The sequence below is a fragment of the Vidua chalybeata genome, chromosome 3 (assembly GCF_026979565.1).
Source record: "Vidua chalybeata isolate OUT-0048 chromosome 3, bVidCha1 merged haplotype, whole genome shotgun sequence".
NCBI classification, from domain to species: Eukaryota; Metazoa; Chordata; class Aves; order Passeriformes; family Viduidae; genus Vidua; species Vidua chalybeata.
In genome coordinates, this window is record NC_071532.1 from 38091587 (window position 1) to 38114211 (window position 22625).

General features: G+C 41.0%; 1 protein-coding gene across 2 annotated transcripts in view; it reads left to right on the forward strand.

Moving 5' to 3' along the window:
• The window catches only part of EFEMP1 (EGF containing fibulin extracellular matrix protein 1), a 45681-nt gene extending 24070 nt beyond the window's left edge, over positions 1-21611 (forward strand). For both annotated transcript variants that reach the window (XM_053939168.1, XM_053939169.1), the window contains 7 exons: positions 9146-9268; positions 12679-12798; positions 14994-15113; positions 16694-16813; positions 18066-18189; positions 18325-18520; positions 20399-21611. In XM_053939168.1, coding sequence (XP_053795143.1) covers positions 9146-9268; positions 12679-12798; positions 14994-15113; positions 16694-16813; positions 18066-18189; positions 18325-18520; positions 20399-20557 — 962 coding nt within the window. In that variant the 3' untranslated portion in view covers positions 20558-21611. The remainder of the gene's footprint in view (positions 1-9145; positions 9269-12678; positions 12799-14993; positions 15114-16693; positions 16814-18065; positions 18190-18324; positions 18521-20398) is intronic.
• The last annotated feature ends 1014 nt before the right edge of the window (positions 21612-22625 follow it).

Consider the following 22625-nt stretch of genomic DNA (forward strand, 5'->3'; position numbering starts at 1 on the left):
GAAGCTGGAACAGCATCAGGAATCTGCTTATTTACGTGGGGAGCTGTGGAGATTGCAGCATGTTGGTACTGCCAACAGATTGGATGATTAGTGCTAAAAACAATATCATCATTTAGATAAGCCCTCTCCTTTGGAGAGTTACTATTGAACTCAGCTTGAACTTAAATGTTCTCAGCTTGGAAACTGGAATTCCTAAAAAGGCTCATTCAGACTGCAAAAGCTGAAGGGGAATGAGATGGTATTGATAAAATTGGGTTCGTATCAAATATTCTAAGTCACTTGTCCTACATATGAAGTTCCTTCTAAAGGTCCCTTGTTTCTTGTGTCAGCAGAGCTGCTCTGATCAGCGACACATCCACTACCAAAAAAGCCCCAAAATCAGGTTCCTGTACTTCTGACTGGGACTAAACCAGTGGAAGACATGCCAGCATACAAGATAAGCAACATTTTTTGCAGGAGCTGTTTTCTGAGCTGTCTCAGAATGAATGTTGATTTTTGAAGTGTGCCCTGAACTCACTTTTTGGGTAGATATTTATATTTTCCTTTGCAGGGATCCAGCAGTTGCCAGTGTAAGTGCTGTGAAAATGCTTGCAAAGCTTTAATGAGCTTCAACTTCCTAATTAAAAACCACAATGAGCTTTCAGGCCTTGATTTCCCCAATATTACAGGTTGTAGCAGTGATATTTTGTTCAGTCAAGCCTAGCTAAAGGAAAATGCTTACGAGGTTTCCAAGGAGAGAAATAAACAAAATGGAAATGAAGAGGGAACTTGGAACTTTCAAGTGTATGTAATTAAGAAAAAAATACATCCTTCAGATAATTCTGGAAAGTATTAGGAGATGTTCATAATTCAAAAGCAGTTGTTTGGTTTTCTTTCAAGCAAGGGGGCAGCTTTACATCAAACACTGACTAGCTTTTCCATTAACTTAAGTAAACAAACCAGTATGTTTCTAGTTAAGTGAACATCCTTTTTTATTTTTTACTTTTTTAATAACTGTGTGGATTAGAAATAAGAACAAGACATTTACATTCAAATAGGAAATTAGTTTGCATGCTATTTCTTCGTGTTAAAAATACTTTGGAACACTCACAAAAACAATGTTAAGCTGAATTTATGGAAATGTTCCATATCAGTTTTGAAGATGATAGGCCAGATGTCGGGGAGAACTCTTTCATCTGCAATAATGGAATAGTTTAATCCACCCTTGTTGTTTTTGAGCACAGTCCAAGTGTATTGGTCATCATGGGTGGGTGATCCCCACTTGGGCAGGCATGAACCAAAAAGCACAAGTTGTTAGACCTCTAGCATAAAATCACAAGAAAGCAACAGCAGGAAATACTCCACTGAAAGTAAAAATAAGCTATTGCAAAATGTAAATCAAAAAGCTCACCATTATGACAACTCATGTTTTGAAGCACTCAGAGACTTGCAGATACATTGCTCTGAATTAGTGGACTGTAATGACTCCATTTATGGCTCCAGCAAAAATAAAGCAAATAATACAAATTTTAAATGAATCTAGATCCATCAAAAGCATGGAATACTTTTCTTTTATATGAGTGGGAAGATTAATAGTTAACAATGTGTTCTTCTAATGGGGGATTAAAGTGCTCTTCCTTTTGAGAAACTTTAAACACAAGGACACATTATTGTCCATGTTCTTATTTTAACAATACACATTGGAGTAACATTGGATAGGAAATTCTTTTGGGAGCAGTTTGTGGCCTTGTGGCCTCAGACTAATACCATATCAGCCATACGACTCTCACTTGCAGTGATCAGTTTAATGTGTTACCAATGTTTTATGTGTCACATTAATTTAATTCGCTGTGACTGTGGTTGGATAATGAGGTATCCATCTAATTCCAAAAGATCTTGGAATTAGGAGCCATTTCCCGTGTGCAATGCACCTCCCAGAGTGCTTGGTGTGTGCTGGAGAGGGAAGGAGCATCTCACACAGTGGGAAGGAGCAGGAGAAAGGAAGAAAAGCATTTTCAAATGCATCAGTTCATAGCTTCATTCATTTTTTTCTCCCTTCTCAGCTGCCTGCCTCTCACAAGCATGTGGGAGATGTTCTAGTGCTGAAAGCCATGGTTCACTCCTTTATTGAGCTGTTCTGGGTGATAAGTCAATTTGCTTTGGACATACCAGAGACAATAGATAATTGTGACAGAAAATTGCAGGGCACTTTTTTACTTACAACAGCTTGTTAACTCTGGTCTGTTAATAGAAGGATGCTTTCCTGTACCTTCCTATTCCTGGAATCACTGTGCTTGAGTAACTTGCCCAAATCCACAGAGGTTGCTTACACATTTGCAGTCCAAATACAAAAATCACACAATGAGTTGTGCATTCAATTCTTTTTGCACATTCACCACATCAGTGCTTTGCTTTGCTTCTCTTGTGCTCTGCCATGACATCCAGGAGCAGGAAGAGATAAATCCACAAGGAGCTTGCTTTGCTGCACTCTCAAACGGGAGAGGGGAAACATTTCAGCACACCAAACGGAGCGCAGTTTTTCAGGAAAACCTCATTAATTTAAACATTCTACCTCACCTATTTGCTTAAATGTAGGTCTTGGCTCTCACGTCTCTTTTTCCTGTGCAAACAAGTATTTGTGCAGGTTACCTTCGCTCAACTGTGAAAACCTGTTACCAGGGCAATCAGGCCAATATACCTCACATGAAAGGGCAAAGGAAAATTTAAAAGGGAAAAACCAGTAAAAAAGGGGGAGGTTTTGGGCTGCTGCAGAGCTGTGCAGAATTAGAGAGTGTCCCTCATGACACCACTGGACGCTGACAACACTTGGAGTGAAGGTCTCTGCATTAGCAGGTTTTGCCATTCCAGGAACTGGAAATTTCTCAAGATATTTCACCTCCTGCTGCCTCCTGTCCTGATGTTATGTAACAGATCTTATGCTGGGCTCCACCACCACAAATCATAACCTCCCAACACCAATGAGTTAAAAGCTGTCTGGGCATCCAGCCCAGATGAATAACATCGCAAATGTTGAAGGAAGTAGCAAGGGAAATAGAAAAGCCTATGACAGAAATTGTTGATAGCTTGCTAAGGCTGGGGAGGGAACCAGGGAATTTGGATGTTGCTAATGTTGTTCCTATGTGTAAGAAAGGATCAGGGAGGATCCAGGAAACCACATAGCAGTGAGCCTGTCTTCAGTTGCAAGAACAATATAAGAAACATAAATAAGGGACAGAATACTTAATTTGGTCAAATAAAATAAGCCCATACTAATGGATGAACTATAGAGGTCTAATTTCTCCAAGTATGTTATCTTCAGGTGGTTCTTTCTGAAAGATGTCAGTATAAAATATCTTACAGACAGAATAGAAGTTAATGAAGTGGGCAGAAAGGGAAAGTTTTGACAGAACCCTGAGGTTAAGTAAATTGTCAGTGATGCTGCAGCCCCATGCAGATCACTGTGTGTCTGATATCAGACTGTCTGGTGCCATTGCTGACGTGGGAGTTGATGTTTGCTCTTCAGATGAATCCATTAGAAAAATAGACCAAGTCATTTTCTGGCCTCACTCACACTGAGAACTCAAAAAATTTAAACCCATTAAGTAAAATATTTATGGTTTACATTCAAACCAAATTAAGAACAGGTTCACTACAATCCATGACAAATGCAGCAATGACATTGGTGGGACCATCATGGATTTGGATTTCTATGAACCACTCAGGAGCTGCTCCACTGATGCTCCTCAGTGGGGACAGAAATAAGAATTTCAATCCCATAAAATATTTTAAGAACTTTCTTTTTTTTATATGGTGGAATATTAATATTGCTCTGGACCAGGATAGAGAAAAGCAACTTGAAAACATTTTGTTTGGACAGAGGAAGATGTACACAGAGAGCAAGAGGATGCTGTAACATACTGCAATATTTTGAGAGCTAGCGAGCAGCAAAGAAGCTGAACACTTCAGTCACAGGAGCAAGACACACTTGAGTTAGTTAAGAAAACATTTCTTCAACTCTGAGCACAACATACAGGTATGTGCTGGAAAGAAGGAGGAAAGCTTCAAGTGGCCTAAATAAGATGAAGGTGGATGTGGATAGCATTTTTTTCTCTAAAAGTCCAAAGCCCTAGTGAAATGCATCTCCTGATTTTATGTTCTGCTTCTAATGATACGAAGCAAATTGCAGAGATTAAACTGTTGCATAAATGAGCAAGCAGCATGAGTCAGGGGGTTTGGGAAAAGTGAGTCACAGTGGGAAGGGAACAGAGCCAGGGTTGGAGCTGAGAAAGAGAGATTAGCAAGAAGATTTTGAGGATCTAGATAAGAGCCTGAGAGAATGGAGTGCAGGAGAGAGGCAGAAAAACGATCTCTAAAAGAGGGAGTCATACACAAGGGTTAGGGAAAGCTATAGCTTAAAAGCAGGTCAGGCTGTTGTTGTACACAACTGGTGGTTGAAATACAGAGCAGGCTGCCAAAGTCAGCAGTGGAGGGACAGAATTGTGCAAATCACTTCAAGAGGCAGTGTGGGCACATTTTTGGAAAATGAGGGAATCACTGGGTATAGCCATTAGTGAGGCTTATAGAATTAAAACTATGAAATGTGAATTCATTTATATTTTGAAAGAATACAGGAGCGAGCTCTGCTGCCCTCCATGGTTCTCACACCATGGCTGTAGCACCCTGCAAATCTCAGACACTTGCCTGCGCAACTCAGAGCATTCTATTAACTCACAGAGAGTTATGGATGGCAAAGTCTTCCAAAAGGAACTTTCTAGAAAAGCCCTGGGAAATGCTACAAAAGGCAGTATTTACATCAGGGTGAGTCACTGGGGTCTGAAGGCCCTATTTGCCACAGCACAGTTGAGGACTTATATTCACATTTCTGGAGGAGCAGTGGAGCTCACATGTCACTTGAAACATGGTGTCCTTAATTGTTGTGTTTCTGCCCCACTTCTCCGTAGACTGACCTTGACTTTATTTTAAGGATTTTATACAGCAACTTGATAAAGGCCCACACCACCCAACCCATTCTGGGCACATCAAGGTTTGACCAAGCAAAAACCTGCAGGAAAAACAGAGTGAGATTAAAGACTCTGTTATGATGCTTTATGGATCTGAATTCAAAGTGTTCAGAGAACCTGAATGCTGTGCTTCGCAATCTTTTGGAACTGTCACATCCTTTCAGTGCAATATTCTGGATGTAACACTTACAAGCAACAGACAGAAATTACTCAATCTGAACCCATTTTTCAAATAGTTTTTCTAACCAAAGTACAAATAAATCCCTTAATAAGTTTGATTTTGAGTGGCCTAATGAAAGACTACACAATTCCCTCCGTTCAGTTATTACAGTGATCAAGACACTGAAGGTAACCCAGCTCCATTTTTAAGTAAGATTGATCTGCAAAAGGATTGTTAAAGACACCCAGACTACTTCAAAGGAATTTTTCCACCTACACAGGATGTAACTGTCCAGAGGAAAACTGTCTGGGAATAAAAATCTGAGAACGTCCTCAGTCAGACTCAGAGATACAATGAGTTTAAGAACTAACCTGTATTTCACAGGTTGCATGCATCAATAATCAAACACCATTCAGGTTTTTTAAGTAACTAATACAAACTTACAGCCTGTGTTTATGTGTAGTAAACAGCACAACCTTTAGAAATGTTAGCTGAGATTAGAAAACAGAAAGAAAAAAAAATAAAGAGCAGATCATTTTCATTACCAGTTACTGGTGTAATTTATATGGTTTACCTAGACAAACAAATGCTTGTACAACATCTAGAAATGAAATTTAAACAAAGTTGATGAGGAATGATTTGGGATTGTTTTCAGGTGTTTTCTTATCAGGCACGATATTTGCTTAAGGCAGAAGCCTCAGCTATGGAATGAGCTGCTGAAACACTTCTGGAGATGAACTTTATCATGATGACACTAAATTTGGAAAAGAGGATGTAGAGGAAAGATGCTCAAGAATGAGCTTGTAAAAGCCCCATATTTTCCTTCTAGATCTGTTTCTTATACTGCACTCATCACTGTGGTATCCTGAGTGCTTTCCAGTAGTGCATTAAGCAACATGACAAACATCTGTCACATGTTTGTTCTCTCACCCTCTCCCCAGAGGGACAAGTGTGTGCAGTGGAGAGCCTTGTTTTAATTTTTTTTAATTATTATAAATACACATGCACGTAACACATTATTAAACATTCGTGCTACAGAGGAAAGGTCAGATAAATTTCTCTTGCTCTCAGGATTAGAGCTGGTGAGCTCTGTGATGTTCCTGTTTCACACCCTTGCCCCAGATTGCAGTGTCTTCTCAGAGACTAAATCATGGCCATGGGTGTCTGCACCAGGCAGAAACCAAAAGTTTGGATTCCCAATGCCTCATTTACTGTTCCCACTTCAGCCCAGGGATTCTGTCAAGAAACATCAAATTGAATGAGGTGGTAGAATTTAGGGAAAAATACGTGCTTTGTATAATCCCCAGTCTTATTCCCATATTTGATACAGACTAAGAGCAGGATTTGATGGAACCTCAAAATCACCGTCAGGTCAGAGGCACTGTGAGAGTCATGGTAAATCCAGGAATTTCATGGATTGGAAAAGTCTGATTTCAACAATGGAATGAAGACGTGGGAGTGAATGATTTCCCTACAGGGGGGACATAACTGGGAAAACAATCTGGAAACTTGAGTTTGGTCAGACCCTGAGGAACTGCAGATAGACAACCTACCCACTCAAGAGCCACAAACACATTGTGGGAATCCCAAATTAACCCCCAGTGTGTGATGGAGCCATTTCCCATGGGCAGAGAAGTAGGTGTGCACTGGTAAATAAATAACTCTGCCTCTGCCACCTCAGAGAGAAACGGAGCCGCTCTGCCACATGCCAAGGAAACTCCAATGTTGCTGTTGCTTCCTTCTAATGACTCCCACACCTCTATTTCTCCAGTAACTCTCTGGACAATTAGGAAACAGACTATTTCTGTAATGGACAGTGATCTGGGTCACACTGAGTGCCAAGAGCTGGAGCCTCCTCTCTGGCCTCGCTCACAGGAAGAGCTGCAGCATCACTGCTAAATCCACCAGTGCTCCTTCCCATTCTCCACAAGGGCTGGGCTGCTCTGGGATTGCACCAGCCCAATCCACATTTGTCACTGCTTTCAGCACAGAAATCCTCACTCACTTCCTCACCCCTGTATCAGTCACAACAGTAGGACATATCTGTAACTACTGCAATACTGGAGATGCCAGCACTGAAACCTTTCCAGATGCCTGCTGTTCTCCTCCAGCCCTATTTCCCTCAAACACAACCTTTAGGCCATCAGCCTTGCTCTACCAGCATGGATTTCCCTGCACAGGTAGGAGCAGACCCACTCCAAGCATGGCAACCTTATCACCCTTCCCTAGGGAAGGCAGGAGGCTGCCTCACTTCCCACACCTTTTACAAACCCAGATCTTGGCCAGAACATCAAAACCCTCCAAGGGTTTCCAGATGGGGAAGCAGCAAGCTGGCAATAATTGTTTTTCTGTCCAGCTGAACTTACCATCAAGAACAGCCAAAAACCATGAGTACATAAGTAAATCTATGAATCATTTTAGCTAGAGTAGCTTATTATTCAATGCATTTTAACTAATCCATCTTAAAAGGCAAATTCATGTTTACTCATATATGAAGCTCCTAAAGATCAAATAAATTTTCTTTGTTCCAGCACAGTTTGCAACAAAATGGATTGGATTTGTACAAGAATTTTATTTCCAGCTTTTGTAGGAACCAGGAGTACAAAGCTCATGAGGTCCCTGCAAAGACTTGCCTTGAGCTGCCTGATGTAGGGGTGGCAGGAGGTAGCCAGTTGTAGTCCCCAAAAATCTTCTTCACACTTGGGAATGTGCTTTTCAGTGTCAGGACACAACAGTGAGTTCAGCAAATCCTGCACCAGCACAGCAGCTTCAGGAGTGACACTGTGCCGAAATGCAAAGAGCAGCCTAACATAAGAGGCCTTTAGCTTCTCTGTCGAATAAAGGGAAGATGTATGTAAAATATTTGAACATTTGGGGAGAGGGTAAACGTTGAGAACTAATTCAAACTGTTGATGGTTTATTTTTTATTGACTCTTGTGGTTGAAATTGTTTTCATTTGTTATGAGAAAGAATCCATCATTTTTTCCAAAGCACCACCCAGAATCTGCCACTGGTGATGTTTTAACATCCCCAGTGCCTATACAAATAGAGAGGTCAGCTGAGATTTGTAAACTAGAGATCATAAGTTTTAAGGCTGTTTATTCAGCCTAGAGTCTCCAAATTGTGTACGATGCCAAAATTAAAAAGTCATCTCACTGTACTGTGTCGTGTTACAATAAAAACCTCTCCAACGTTTTGGATGTTGAGATGAGAAAGCAAATTGTAATTCATTTGTCAGCACATGCAGTTTAATTATAATTAAGTACCTCCAGCAGTCATAATGAGCAGGCAAAATGAAAATGCTGTTTTTATACTTGTATAAACCTGCATTGAGCACAAACTAAAAGCTGCCTGAATTACTCTGAAAAGTATCGGGCTAGAACTTGCAGTTTTAGCTGTACTGTGCAATACAAACATACATAAACAGTTTCCAGAGATTTGAACAGATTGACTGAATTAGGAGAATTTTCACGGGAATGACAAGAGGCAGATCTCTTCCTGATGAGAAGGCCACCACCTACCAAGTTCCAAGTCCCTGTCCAAAGCATGGAGCACAGGAACCATGCAAGAGATCAGCAGAGTCCTTTTAGTAACAGCAAAACAACATATTTCTAACTCCTCTCTTTCTTGAGAAAGAGCTGAACTACATTTGCTGAAATTTTCTGGACTAATTCAGCATGAAACATCCAACCAGCGTGGGAAAAAAAACAAAGCAAAACAAAACAGGCAAATGATTCAAATATGATGAAGCTGCAAGAAGTTCACAGAAAATTCTAGACTGACAAGTACAAAATATTAATGGTATTTGACAAACAAATTTTTAAAATAACCATATCTGAAAATATCTACAAAGGCAGTGTATCTGAACTTTTCTGCATGCACTTTATAGCCTGCACAGCTTGAAGATGTGTAAAGCATTTCCACAGGCTAAATACTTTAAGTAAATGTAATGACTAATATTGCACTTGTTTTCTTTTTTATAAAGATATAGATGAATGTGCAACTGGAACCCACAGTTGTAGAGCTGACCAAGTGTGTGTCAATTTAAGAGGGTCCTTCAGCTGCCAGTGCCTTCCAGGCTACCAGAAACGAGGGGAGCAGTGTGTTGGTAAGTGTTGCTTTCCATCCAATGGTTTTCTTTCATTATCTACCATTGCAAACATCATATTGGTCATAAAGCAGATGAGTATGTGTGGTGTGAAAGAGCTGATTCACTTTGGAATGCAATGGAATAGTCACTTTACCACAGTAATTAATCACTAAAACATGGGAGGAGGAGCTATTTTAAGGATAATCAACACTTGGAGTTCACAAGCTGAGTTCTGCTAATAGTTCCCATTGTGTGATTGTGTTGGGGCATTGCCCGGTGTCCCAGAGATTGCCACGAGTCCCCGATGGCAGCAAAGCACACCTTTCCCCTGAGAGTCAGCTCCAGGTCCGTGGGACACAGCACTCCCTCCCCCAGGCCCCAGCCCTGCTCCAGGACTCAGCTTTCTGAACACAAATGAAAGAGATGGAAACTCTGAATGCAGGTACAGGAGAGCTGCAGCCTCTAATACCCACCAGGCTTTATTCTCCGTGCCAAGTAAGCTATTGGGACCCTTGGGAGCCGTGCAAGCATAGCATGGAATTAAATCCAAGTGCAGGGCAAACACCACTTCTCTCCTGTCCCATCCTCAGGTGGGGATATCATGCCAAAGTGCCATCCCCCTGTTCCTTCAGCCTGCATTTGACACCTCTTTAATCACCATTTCAATGGATTAATTGCTTCTAGAGGCACTCCAGCCATAAGCCTTGGGTTTGTCAGATAATAAAAACAACTATGAAGGAAGAGAGTCACATCTAGACATCAGGAGGTGATATTCAAGACAGCCTCTTCTAAGACATTGGTTTTATGCAGTTTAGAAGAAAAGTGTTTGGGGTTGGGGGTTTTTCCTCTTTCAGGGATCCTGCATTTCAAAGTGTATAAGAATTTCAATTTTTTTTTTCCTTAATCTCATCTCTTCTTGCTAAGGCCACAGGTAAGAAACTGAGAAGATTTTAGTACACACCTAGAATAACTTCAATTTCTGGACATGGCTCTTTCTTCAAGATTCCAATCTAAGGGCTGTAGAAATAAGAAGAATAAAAATTCTTATCTCTTTCCTAAGAGACATAGATCAGGCCTCGAACTGCCAAATTGGTGTAAACACAGGTGTATCTGATTTTTCTCAGTTTTCTGTGCAGGAGTATGATGACTAATTTGGAATGCAGGTAGATGAATAGTTTTGGAAGGTCATGCATTTATTTTTTAATATCTGGGGTTTATTTGGATTTCTTATATAGCAGGTAAATTATATTACTGCCATGCAACAGCACTTCTGATATCAAGACTCAGGGTCCTAAATTAAAGTCTCAGTGGAAACAGGACAGAAGTGAGAAGAAATTAGAGTGATAAACCCTTATACCTAAATGTGAACACATTTATGCATCTAAATTTATCCATGAAGAGCTCTGGAAAGTGAAATTTCCCTTCTCCTATTTAGGTCAAAACCAAGAATAATACCTGTATTACATATTACACACTGACCTAAATTACAAGTACATCCCATCAGTTAGAACTGTCAGCATTTCAGAATAAAGCCTGTCTTTAGGGATTTTATAACAGCTTAGCCAGAAAATGTTCTTGGGGCCAGATCTTGATAGAGGTTCTCCATATGGAAGGAAATGTTTCTCAAATTTGAAAGAAATTTTTCCAGACTATTTTGGCTTGAAGGTAGGAGAAAAAGAGACACATTTTTAACAGTTGGTTGATTTTAATCTAAATTCATTAACAATTTCTTTTTTTTTCTGATTTTTTTTTAAATTTGCTTGTTCACGTATTGCAAAAAAAAAAAAAAAAAAAAAAAAACCTCAAATGAGTCCTTTCTGAAATGCATGACTGCAGGGAGAATGAATTGTTTTCCAGCATCACTTCAAACAGATTTGGCCCAATTGATCGGATGAATCTCAGCCCTTAGATCCACCCAGAGCTGATGTGCCTAATCCCACAAGGAAAATTCCCACTGAATAAGAGCCAGATCCTGAAAGCATTTATGTGTATAAATGTACCAAAGCATTGCTCATATGTATAATCCTATTTTTTTACAGTTACTTATGAGAGCTTAGTCTTGTAAAAGTCAAGGATGGAAATCTACTGTGCCTCCTTAATTTATTCCATTTCCACTTCCAAATTTCTCTCTGCAACAAGAGTTACAGTGACAATTGCTACTGTATGGATAGCCAGGAATTTTCCAGCATAAGCCTTTTCATTCAGAATCATCCAAAACACTAAGTTCAGCCCTAAATTTGACAAAGAAAGGGTTAACTTCTAAAGATTATTTTTTCACTTGATATTAAAACAAACACTTTCCTCATTATAAAAAAAAAAAGTCTTGGCCTCTTTTTGAACACATCTATGGTGGAAACAGCTGGAGGTAGGAAACGCAAGATCTGGCATGGATGTGGGAAGTGCCTTTCTTTGTTCCAGTGAATGCTGCTCTGATTTGTGTGAGTGTTGATCCTTTGAAATGTCCCATTGTGTACAAGCACAGCGTTGGATTTCTTCACCGAGCTCCAGCCGCCACGGCTCAAGGCACCCACTGCACACACACACACACGCACGATAATGCAATAATAAAACATGTTTTCCAGGCAAAGCCAGAGCCACTATCTCCTCCAGAATGCAGGGAAGCCTTTTAAAATGCAGAAGGGGTAAGGGAATGGGGTGCTGCATGTTTTGTGTGGCAGGCAGGTGAAAGCCCTGCTCCGATGCACACCAGGAATGCTGACTCTTGGAAAGGCAGACTGCCCCACCTCAAAAGCAGGGCTGACCTGCAAGAAGAGGCTATGGAAGGCTCTCAGTGCCAGAGATGCACAGCCAGGTGTGGTTCTGCTGGGTGGGAAGGTATCCAGGACAGGCAGCCAGGGGAATGGGAGCAATGGAAAACCCTTGGAGAGCAAGGCAGGGTCTGGGGATCCCTGTGGAAACACAACCACCTGTTTTATTTTCAGGCCCATTAATTCTCTATCCTTGCCATTCCCCTGTACTTTCACAGAAAATTGGACTGTTCCTAATGGAGCTGAAAAGATTTAGTCTGTGCCAGGAGTGCTGCATGCAAGTTTTTGGGAAAATGAGCTCCAAGCCACATTGGCTGTGTTGGTCAGCACCATGTCTGATCCTGAGGGATCAAGGAAAGCTGAACAAAACACTGAGTTTTACCTGCACAAAATAAACCAGACCAAGCACTGCTGCAGGACCGAGTCAATAAAATAAAGTTGGAATGCACAGTGAAGACAAGGAGCATAAAAGCTTGTTACAAAACAGTCACTTACAGGAGAAGTTAAAGGGTATCTTGTAATATCCATGGAAGCAGTGCCCAGCTCACATAAGCTTTCCTCCTGCTTTTAATCAAGTGCAACTAACTTTCCTCAGACATGAGAACAGCAGCAAAATGCTGTGCTTCCATGTGTACTAACTGGTGTTTTTTGGTGCCCCAGACATCGACGAGTGCACCCTGCCCCCGTACTGCCACCACCGCTGCGTGAACACGCCCGGCTCCTATTACTGCCAGTGCAACGCTGGCTTCCAGCTGGCATCCAACAACCACACCTGCGTAGGTAAGCACTCCTCAGCAGCCCCCAGACACACAGACACCAGCACACAACTGCCACAGACACACTGAAAGGAAATCAACACCAACAGGGAAAAGACTGCACTGAGAGGCTCCTCTGTGAGTGAGCCGAGAGTTACAGGAGGGTTGGAGAAAAATTTAGAGCTTTCTTGAATGCCTGTTATTTTGCTGGCATAGCAGATTTCCAAGGAACATCTAAAGCCTTACTTTCGGTATTTAATCCTAGATTGAATTATTCTTTCAGTTCTGCTTTATTATTGGCTTTCTTGATATTATTCCCAGTTCACACGACACAGGCCAGAATTGGGAGTCAAAGGAATCAATACTATACCTCTGCAGTTAAGGGCAATTACCCTCAGCACATGGTAAAGAAAGTCTTACACCACATTTGAATATCGAGAAAAAGTTGAAAATTGAAACAAGGGTCACTAAGAGTGACCTTTCAGCTGTGATGTTGCCCTTAGAAATAAAACACCTAAGGGAAGCTGCACAGTAAAACTTTGTAAGACTTTGTAAGATATCAGTAAGACTGATGTCCAGCTTGAAATCATAACATCTGTTCTAGAAGGATGAGAGCAATAATAAAAGGTACTCTGCCTGCAGAAGCACAGAGAGAATGGCTGTAAAATCAAGAGACTGGTGATGGAGATGGTCAGCTCTTTATAGATGTAATTTGTGTATATAAAATCTATATTGTATACATAGAAAAATCAGGCTGTGTTTTCCAGCTTCCACCATCCCTTCCAAGCATTGCCAACCCACACCAAGTACCCTGGCACACTGCACAGCTCTGTACTGAGACAGGAATTGCTTGGTTCTCACCAAATCATAGGATTTTTTAAATTGCCCATGGATACAACAGAACCACGTGACAAAAGTTACTTATTTGTCCCTTTCCATGGCTCAAATGGAAGGTGGATTCTTTCGGCACTTCACAAATACTCCTTCCCTGGCTTTCCAGCCTCCCAGCCTCATCAGGCACATTTCTACTAGGTAAAGGGGAGGAAAGCTTAAGGAGAAGATTTATGAATGGATGGTTACTCCATCAAGATGGTTACTCACATCTGCCACAGCAGCACTTGACAGCTGTAGCTATTACATTTGTGTCACGACTTCTGCCTGTATTGAAAATGGGTCAATATTTCTTGGAAAATGAACAGAACTAGAAACAAATTTATTCCTCCTGGTAGTATTGGAGGAGGAATGATGTACATCCTTTGCACTGTTGCCAGAAACGAACTCAGAGGAAGAAAAAGACTTTGTGATGAGTTTTCCCCTATTATCATTTATTTTTTCAGGACTCAGAGGAATGCAGAGAATTCATATCCTCTTCATTGGCTTCATTTTTGAGTGCCTCGTTTTTGTCAGTTTTTAGGTGTATATGTAAAATTACAGTGTTGCTGACATTTATAAGCCATGAACTCAAAGGTTTTTTTCCAAGCACAGCTTTCTACTCATGGAGATATCTGATAAACACAAACATGAATTGAAAACAGGCAGGAGGGAAATACAGGGGAAAACACTAAAATCTACAGAGTGACAGGAGCAGCAGTTAATCAACAGTCTGTGCCAAACAAGGGCTATAGATTCCAGAGGTGATTAGACTTATATAAACTTCCCATTAAAAATTGCTTCTCTTCTCATACCAGTGTCCTCAAAATGTTCTTGGGATGGGCAACACCATGGAAAATGTAGCGCAGAAAAATACCTTCCCCCAATATGGTCTAGGCCTTAGAGCTCTGCAGAACTCTACTGGCCTCAGAGGCTTATGTTATAATTGCAATGGAATTTAAAAGAACAAATTTTCAGAGTAATAAATAGCTCAAATAAATCTTAACCACTGCATGCTGAGAGGTCTTATCAGTATGTGTTCCTTATATCAATTATTTATAGAGACTTGGCATTTCATACCTGAAAAAAAGGGCACTGGAATGTGGAGCTTAATAGCCACATTAAACATTTTTGGGGAGAATTCATCACACATTAGAATAACTCTCATTCCTAGAAAAATACTGGTTTTACATGGAATGTAAAGCACAGATCTAACATTGCTCCAGTGTCTGCAGATCTACATTGGTAGAGCCAACTGAGCTTCTGCTGAGCAACAGGCCCAGCCTAAGGACTAATCCACCAAGCCTAATTACCACCTACACAAGAAAAATATCTCATTTTTCCTTTCAGACATAAATGAATGTGATGCCAACAACCCATGTGCACAGCAGTGCTACAATATCCTGGGTTCTTTCATTTGTCAGTGTAATCCAGGCTTTGAGCTAAGCAGTGACAGAATCAACTGTGAAGGTAAGTTGTGGGGGTTTTTTTGGGGTTTTTTCGGGGGGGAGTTTTGTGGGGTTTTTTTGTTTGGTTTGGTTTGGTTTGGTTTTTTGGTGTGTTTTGGTTTTTTGGGTTTTTTTTTTTTTGTTTGGTTGGGTTTTTTTTGTTGTTTGTTTTTTTGTGGTGGGTTTTTTTTGTTTTTTTTTTTGTTGTTGTTTTTATCTTGGAAAAGCAATTGTTTTCTTTGTTTTTGTTTGCCCCAAAGCCTTTCTGTGAACTAAGGGACAGAATTGAAGTGGAGACACTTTGTGGGCAAAGTTTATAGACAAAACCCTTAAGATACTTATTTTTTATGCTACAAAGGAGGCTAATTCACACCTGAGTAGCTGTAGCTGCTTTCAGATACAGGTAGGAATGGGGCTCCCTATAGCAAGTGCAAAACAGGAGAGAGATTGCTGCACTTCAGATCCCAAGTGGGAAGAAAGAGGTTTCTGAGCCCTGACTGCACAAACTCCCTGGAATTGTGGGTGGTCTAATGCTGATGATCATTAAATGAATTGGAAAGGAATGCACACCAAAAACAAGGGAAATTTTGTGTGTTGTTAGGCTTCTCTGAAAACAAAACCTCCAATTCCTGATTTTAAGGGAGCAACAAGTGTGCTTTTGAGGTGCTTTGCAGCCTGTGTACACAAACAGCATGCCTCCTGTATGATTATACAATCAACACTTTATTTCCTCTGCCAGAGGCTCCACAGGGGTGCCCTAATCTCCTTTTGGACACATGATGACCTCACCCTTAGAGCCCACATCCTTTCTACCAGCCTTGAAGGCAGAGAGGTCCCTGCTTCAGCACTGCCCTCCCCAATGAGCTGGAAGAGCTGTTACAGATGCTCCCTCTGCTAAGCCAAGCTGCTTAACTTAATCTTATTTGAACAGAACAGGGAACAGCAAGCATGCAGCCTCCAAGGACATCCCTGACCCCAGCCCAAGAGCTGGGCTCAGCTCAGAGGTAGGAGGAGGGAGATCTGTGCTTTCCAAGCCAACCCCTCGTCTTGCTGGGTTTAAATTAATTTCCTGTTGATGGCATACACTGTTTAGTTCTGTTTCACACCAGGCTTCCCTCACGAGGGACTGATGGATACACAAGGATAAAGAAGCAGGAAAATGGTATCCACTGATTATTATTAGAAGGCAAAAAAAAAGACCTTTCCCTCTTTCCCAGAGAGCTACTCCATGAGTGTAGGGCACAAGTACAAAGGCAACATTTTTGCCTTACTAACTAATCTCACAGCTGTGGGTTTTTTCCTCAAAGTCATCACATTTTGGAATACTGCAAGTATACACAATTTCAAAAGTTATTTTCCCAAAGCTGTTCTGAAGTCTAATTTAGCTTCTGCTTCCTCAAATCCAAAATTCTTCTTTTGGAGGATTACTAACAAAATCCCAGCAGAGCTCACCCTTCCATTCTCAAGGTGTTAAGCAGCACATTTCAGGTTTTGGATAGCTCTTTTTAGATTTTTTTTCCCAAGCATTTAGCTATTTTATTTAGTTCTGTAACTAGGTAAATTTTAAAAGCCAATGACATGAAGCTCTTTTGCTCTCTGCAGACACTGACGAATGCAGAACCTCAAGTTACCTATGTCAGTACCAATGTGTCAACGAGCCAGGGAAATTCTCTTGTGTGTGCCCTGAAGGATACCAGGTAGTAGGAGGCAGGACATGCCAAGGTAAGTGCCCGCCCCTTGGCAGGCTCAGCCCTGCATTATTTACACCACTTCAGGCTAAGGGTGATTGCTAGTTAAATGGTTGTATTGCATTACAGGATTACTGTGCTGATAGCAGAAGATATGTTGATAAAGCACTTGATGATTCATTAAATATCTTATAATCTCATATGAATCCTTCAGCTCAAACTTCAAGTCCTTTGGATTCCTAGGACAAAATTTCAGTTTTTGCAGCCCTCGGGTAAAACTTGTCTTGGATGTCAAGGTAGTGGTTCTAAATTTGAGATCAACACCCCTGAATAAATCCAGGTCATTTTTTACAGGCATAAAACATGTCTTTATATTATGTTTCTTTTCACAGAAATTTCTAAATCCTGTCACAATAAAAATTAAAGATATGCTTCTTCTGATAAAGGAGAAAAAAATGCAAGTCTTCAGCAGTTTAGAAAATTCATTGTAGAAAATAAGCGTTCTGGCCAGGTGCCACCAAATGCCAAGATTTTCAAGTTTGTGTTTTTCTCTCAGTGGTGCTAAAAGTCTCTGCATCTTATTAGATAATATTGCAGAACAATATTCTCTATGGTTGATTAAAGCATCTAAAATCCTCTTTGTGCCTTCCAAGAGATTACTTTCGGATAAAGCCTTTCTCTGCCTGTATGAAATTTAGAAGACCATGTGGGTAGACAGTGGGACTCTGGCACTGACAGGAAATAGAGCATTAATACAGGCTCACAGTCTCCACCTCCCTTCAGGGTTCTTTTCTCAGGCAAAAGAAGCTCTACTTTGCACGATAAACAAGTTTTCACTATTCCTTCTAAAGCTATTTTGGTGAAAACATAGCCATTAATGAAGCACTTTAGACCATGGAATCCAGGTTATAACAACTGAGAAGCTGCAAAAGGCAGGTAATCACAATCCTTCCTTGAGAACTTTTTCCTCTGTCTTCAGGACACCTTCGGCTGTAAAATCATTCTTTGCTAATTATAAACTTGACAGCATTTCCACAATTGCATTATATATGATTAATGTGCATCTCCAGTCAGCTAAAAACAGTCAGTCTTGCTTAACATCCAATAAACAAGTTTATTCCACTTCTGCACAGAGAAACCCTTTATTGCCAGGTCCCAGAAAACAAGACAAGGACAAGGACATGGAAAGCTGCTGGGTTTCAACAGACAAGCAGGTTTTTTTGTAGTACCTTTGTAGCAACCCCGTTTCCATCTGCTTTGACATAGTCCCTCCTCCTTCCTCCTAGATATAAACGAGTGTGAGACCACTAATGAATGCAGAGAAGATGAAATCTGCTGGAATTACCATGGAGGGTTCCGTTGTTACCCCAGAAATCCTTGTCAAGAGCCCTACGTCCTTACCTCGGAGAAGTAAGGGAAAAATTAAAAAAAAAAAAAATTAAATCTTGTGTTTTAGGCTCATCTTCAAGAAGGGACATGATGGAATGAACCAGAACATTGTATTTTAATGTCTTTTCCTGTGCTTTTGCCCTGTTTGTGTGGCAGCCGCTGCGTGTGCCCGGTGTCCAACGCCATTTGCCGGGAGCTGCCCTACTCAGTGGTGTACAAGTACATGAGCATCCGCTCCGACAGGACTGTGCCCTCTGACATCTTCCAGATCCAGGCCACCACCATCTACCCCAATACCATCAACACCTTCAGGATCAAGTCTGGCAATGAGAACGGAGAGTTCTACCTGAGGGTGAGTACTGGGGGCAGTCAGACCCTGCCTCCACACCGCCCCATCCTTGTGATAACCCCAAAGGTCCCCATAAGGCTTCCACAACACCCCAAAGTTCAGCAGCTTTTTGGTGCTTCCTTACCAAGTGTGCTTGGTTTCCAGTTTTTAACAAGCCTTTTACTTTCCTACCTGAAAACCCTAAACTGTGACTCCAACTGTTTTTTTCAGCTCAGGAATATTTAGCAATCCTGGGAAACCCGTGTCAGATTCACACAAAATATCTCCCTGCCTTCCCCTCTCTGTACCAACACCTCAGATAAATCTGTTTAGGACACAATTATAGAAAGACTCCTTGTACAATTACATTAATTACATTTCTCATTTTGCAAAAGAAGAAATCAATAACAGCATTTTAGAAATCTGTGCCCCATCCCAAGCTAAGCTCAGGCCAACTTACAGTGCTGTTGAGACATAATTTAACTTTTATTTCCCATAGTAAAAACCAAGGAAGTTCAAAATACTTGGGATAGCAGTATTTCCTGTTAGTGGGATACATTCAAGTAGATACACATAAATGGAAGTGTCTAGAACATCTGATTTTTAAGGTTTTTTTTTTTTTTGGAAGAAATCTAATTTTCTTGAACCCCTATAATATTTACAAATTCCCAGGAAATCATTTTCCCTTCATATATGGCTTTACACTCAGTAAAACAGATTCAGCACAAAAATTTTCTATCAAAAATACAGTAATTGGGAGGTTTTAATGTTTAATTATTTTCCTTCAAATCAGGAGATTATGGGCTTTTGATAGTACAACAAGTGTACCAAGCTGTGGTATTGCCATTTACACCATGTTTACCCAAGGTGGGAACAGGGAACTACTCATCCATATATCATTCGTTGTGACATAACAAATCCAGGGGAAAGCACTGGATTACAGGTTACATATCAAAACCCCCTAACTACCCCCAAAATACAAACAGCTACTTGTTTAAAATAAAAACAAGATCACTACAGGTCCCACTTGGGTTAGACTCCAGTGTGGCCTTCAGACTGACCCTTGGAGTAACAATTCCCACCTACTGTTGCCACCGAACAAGAAATCACAGGCCTTAAATAAGGAAGCAAGTGTTTATTCCTGCCAGGGGACTGTGGTAAACAAAAGCTTACTTGGAAGCTATTCCTACTGTTGTAGTAAAATGCTGAGCTGGCTCCTGGATGCAGCAGATGGACTGGATTCATCTATGCACCCCAACACATGCGACAGGGGGAGAAAATATTTGTAGTAGGCTAAGGGAGAGATGGAGTTGACCCTTTTATCATCATCTGGAAAAGACAAAACTGTTTGACAAACCAGCAGCATAAGCCCAGATTGAGAAAAGAGATTTGAAGCAAAACAAGATGTGGATAGCAATAGGCACACACCAGTAACAAAAGTTCCCAGCGTTTACAAGGACAGCATAACTTCTGGAGCATGAGCCACAAGACAGACTTTTGAGTTTCCCTCCACTGAACAAATTACCTCACTGTTAAAGACATCAGTGCTCTTGTTTTACTTGTTCTCTCTCTATTTTAAAACCTGGTAGATGGGGTTAAAACAAAGACCATCTTGGGATAGATTACCACTTCCCACATCCTCTGGGGGAGTTAGCATAACCAGGAACAGATTTTGCAGCACAGTTTATTCCTGTGGGCCTCAGTCAGGTGGAGTTTTCCTTGCAGCACAGGCAGATGTGAGATTAGTCATGGCCCTTTGGAAGTGTTAAAAGCACCCTTGCCTCGTGCATGCCTGTACTGAGACAGAGCCTTGCACAGAGCAGTGACAGAACAGCAGGGATGCCACTGGGAGTTGCTGTGGGTTGGACTGAGCTGGGCTTTGTCGTGTTGCTGTTGTTGCAGCAAACCAGCGCGGTGAGTGCAATGCTGGTGCTGGTGAAGTCACTGTCAGGCCCCAGGGAGCACATCGTGGACCTGGAGATGCTGACAGTGAACAGCCTGAACTATCGCACGAGCTCTGTGCTGAGGTTAACGATCATCGTGGGACCTTACGCCTTTTAGTGTTTGCAACAACCCTCCGCTGGCACTCGCAGCAGCCAAAGAATATTACCAGAAAGAAAGCACTTACTATTTTTATTTATAGATTTTGCTCTCTTTTTTAAAAGAATTTGTTTAGTAAGTTGATCTCTCTTATTCACACATTACACCTGTAATTCCAAATTAGTAGATATGTTCCATAGTATAACATGGGCATTGTCACTTTCTGTATAAAGATTTAAATCTTTTTTTATTACCTTCCTTGGACTAGATACATACTATGCTTTTATATGAGAACTGTATGTTCATACTATCCTGTAAAGCTTCACACACTCTTCCTAGCCAAATAGGTCATGCAATTTAAAAGTGATCTTCTGTTTTGTTTTTATTTTAAATTCTAATGCAGCTACACTGAATCTCAAAAAAGAAAAAAATTATGTAGTACAAATGATACACAAAGTAATGGTAATCTGATAAGCTAAAATATATTTCTTATTTTTAACTACTTTGTAACAAAAGGTAACAGTAAATAAAAATCTATTTCTGTAGACATTTATGTGCCATCACAGTTGGTTGGTTTTTCTAATCTGGGTTGGAGGTAAAGTGACATTGTGAGAAATGGTTTTTGTATGCAGATTGTGTTAACCATAACCATGGAATAACATTATGCTCTCTTCAAGAAAAATAGACTGTAGGAAGAAAATGTCTCCAACAAAGAAACTCCAAATGGGAAATCACCAGACAGGGCACAAATGTCCATGAGAACACTGTTGGTAGTTACTGCTCAGAGGGAGGCAGCATTTTCAGACTGAATTTAACATACTATTTTCCAGAAATATTATGTTGTATACTAAGAATTGAGTGCATTTTCTTATTAAGTTATATCATTTCCAGGCACTCGGTCCTTTTCTTGCTCTTACAACTCAGATGTATCATGTACAGTGTTCATAAAATTTATTTCTTATTCAAGAACTAATAACATCTTTTGTAATATGTAAAATCTTATTTCTTGTTTAAAATGTAGTAGTTAATCCTTTGATGTATAAAATTTTTAATAAAGATCTCTTACCATATTGTATTTGGTCTATTTTGAGGTAGTTTGTTACTACTGCTGTTCTTGTCACGTACTGTGGGAGTTGGCAAAGCCATGTTGAGGTCTGAACAGTCAGAGGGATCCAGATCTCAGCCTGTTCAGGATGAGTTCTTGGAAGACTCAAAACACAATTCCTTTGTAGAAGAACAAGCCTGCTGCCTACTGAGATTTAGTTTTAGTGACAGCAAAAGTTCACCCCAGAACAAAACTTAGAACAGGCCACAGCCACTGTGGTTGAGGGCAACACATCCCCCTGCCCGGGAAGACTGCAGAGCAGGACACCATTATCCAGTGATCATTCCTTCAGGAAGTAATTTGTGGCTTTAAACAAACACTTCATCTGCCAAAAGGCTCAGAGCATGTGGCTGCAGCACAGACCAGGAAATCGTGCTGGTGCTGGGTCACGTTCTCTTTGCCTGGGGCCCAAAGCAGTGGGGTGAGACCCCCAGCACTCCTCATCCCTCCCAGCAGGGAGGGGCTCACCAGGACAAACCCAGTTGCTCTGTAGTGGGATTTAACTGGGGTTTGCCATGGTGAAAAGTCTCTGCTACAGAGTTTGGCTTGTAAGGAGCTCCTTCCTCCCCATTCATCCCTGCAAATCCACTCAGTCTGAAAAGCAACTCCTTGTTCCACACAAGCACTGAACAAGATGCCTCCAGCCTCCTGCTCCTCCATGCAATTCCCGTGGCAAATGGCACATACTCACCTCCACTAGTCCTTTAATTAACTTTGTCTCTTGATGTAGGCTGTCCTCATGAGCTGTGCTGCCCCTCAGGCACCCCCCTCCACCCCCAACATCAGCACTGTTCTTTTACACCAACTTTTAACTTCCAAAATGTGTGATTTGGCATTGCCCACTCCAAGAAAATCAGTTTTGGTGCTTTTAAGTTTAAAATGGGCAATTCTCTCTTGAGAGGTGCCCAGAAGAGGCTCAAGTGGCTTTGCCTCCGTAAGAGCCGAGACTTGAAGGGCACCAGGCTGGTCCCTGGAGCAAATTAA